Source organism: Ochotona princeps, chromosome 2 (assembly GCF_030435755.1).
Source record: "Ochotona princeps isolate mOchPri1 chromosome 2, mOchPri1.hap1, whole genome shotgun sequence".
Lineage (NCBI taxonomy): Eukaryota > Metazoa > Chordata > Mammalia > Lagomorpha > Ochotonidae > Ochotona > Ochotona princeps.
Window position 1 is genome coordinate 9,648,067 of NC_080833.1, and position 1,654 is coordinate 9,649,720.

Here is a 1,654-nt window from a genome sequence, read left to right on the forward strand (position 1 = left end):
AGTGGAGGAAAGCATGTTTGACTGGGGAGGAATGATTTCTGGGGTTGTCCACAAAGTCACTGACTAGCAGGTAGCCAAGGAGCTGAGGCAAGGTGGTTAAAGGGGGTAAACCAGAAGGCGTGTCGAGGTCAGGCCAAGGTACCATCCCTACACACACAGGAGACCTAGACTGGGCTAAATAGTATCACCCACTATGGTGCATACAAAAGCTTAGGGTGGAGGTCATCCCTGGCTGGGCTAGGCCATAGTACCTGTCTGCAAGTGTTGGAGCAGGGAACAAGTCAGACTGGGCTGCAGCTCTCACTAGAATGTGAAAGTACCACATCTGGGGGCAGATTCTGTTGGGCACATGTGGGTTCACCTCTGTGGGATTGTAGCATTCACTGGTTGGCAGGGAGAGTCAGGGATGATGACAGGTTGAGCCAGGCTGCACCACGTAACTCACCGGGGTTAGGAGAAGGCTAGGCTACAGTATCTGTTGGCATGAGTGTGGGCTTGGTTTGGGGGTGGGCCAGACTGGGCTAAAGGATGGAAACCAGACCAGGTCAGACCACTCTTCTGGCCAAGCTTTGCAACATGTTCCTGGGCCTGTGGATACAGTAAGGTGGACTAGGTCAGCCAAATATTTTTTTTTTAATAAATTAACCCATTTATCATAGGCTGCTGAGGTCTCCAAGAGGGCACCTCTGCTGGTCTTTCAATTCCTTCAGTCTTCTGATCGCAGACTTGACTGTGACAGTGGAAGTGGTGTTGTATGTGCAAGTGCCCCCGGCCACCGTCTTCATGCAGGAGCCACAGTGCCAGATGCCCACAGCGCGGTTCTTCATCTTGGTTTTGCCACAGAAGGAGCAGGTGTACTGGGCATGCTGGCTGATTTCAATCTTCTTCACCATCTTCCGGAGGGATGCGCCGTAGTGGGTCCCATATTTACCCATGATCATGACCTTCTTGGTGCATTTAGCCATGTTGACGCCATTGAGGTCTGAGCCCAGGGAGCCAGCCAATAGATCTTTTTGTTTTTTTAAAGATTTATTTATTTATTTTTATTACAAAGTCAGCTATACAGAGAGGAGAGACAGAGAGGAAGATCTTCCATTTGATGATTCACTCCCCAAGTGAGCACAACGGTCGGTGCTGCACCAATCCGAAGCCAGGAGCCAGGAACTTCCTCCAGGTCTCCCACATGGGTGCAGGGTCCCAAGGCTTTGGGCTGTCCTCGACGGCTTTCCCAGGCCTCAAGCAGGGAGCTGGATGGGAAGTGGAGCTGCCGGGATTAGAACCAGTGCCCATATGGGATCCCAGGGCTTTCAAGGCGAGGATTTTAGCCGCTAGGCCACGCCGCCGGGCCCAGCCAATAGATCTTGAAAAGATTTTTTCAACTCTGGTGCAACGAAGCCAAGAACATCTTAGAGCTTTCAAAGCCATTCAAGTAACACCCTCACAACACTGTTTCCACATCGGGGTCTCTGAGGTGACATCAAACGACTGTCCCTGTTCCCTGGGTGCAGATGTGGCCAGCCCCATTCCCCTCCTGTGGACACAGGTGAGAAAAATAATTAAGATGGGCCCGGCGGCATGGCTCAGCGGCTAAAGTCCTCGCCTTGAAAGCCCCGGGATCCCATATGGGCGCCGGTTCTAATCCCGGCAGCTCCAC

At 52.2% G+C, this 1,654-nt stretch overlaps 1 protein-coding gene across 1 annotated transcript; it reads right to left on the reverse strand.

Annotated features, from left to right (window-relative positions):
- Positions 1-635: 635 nt before the first annotated feature.
- LOC101532471 (large ribosomal subunit protein eL43-like) lies at positions 636-986 on the reverse strand. Its single transcript, XM_004592441.2, has one exon. It carries the CDS (start codon positions 963-965, stop codon positions 654-656), a length of 312 nt encoding a protein of 103 aa, XP_004592498.2. The 5' UTR covers positions 966-986; the 3' UTR covers positions 636-653.
- Between the last annotated feature and the right edge of the window lie 668 nt (positions 987-1,654).

Bases quoted from the DNA above. Each gene is read 5' to 3' on its own strand.
- LOC101532471 (XM_004592441.2), bottom strand. From the start codon at position 965: ATGGCTAAATGCACCAAGAAGGTCATGATCATGGGTAAATATGGGACC.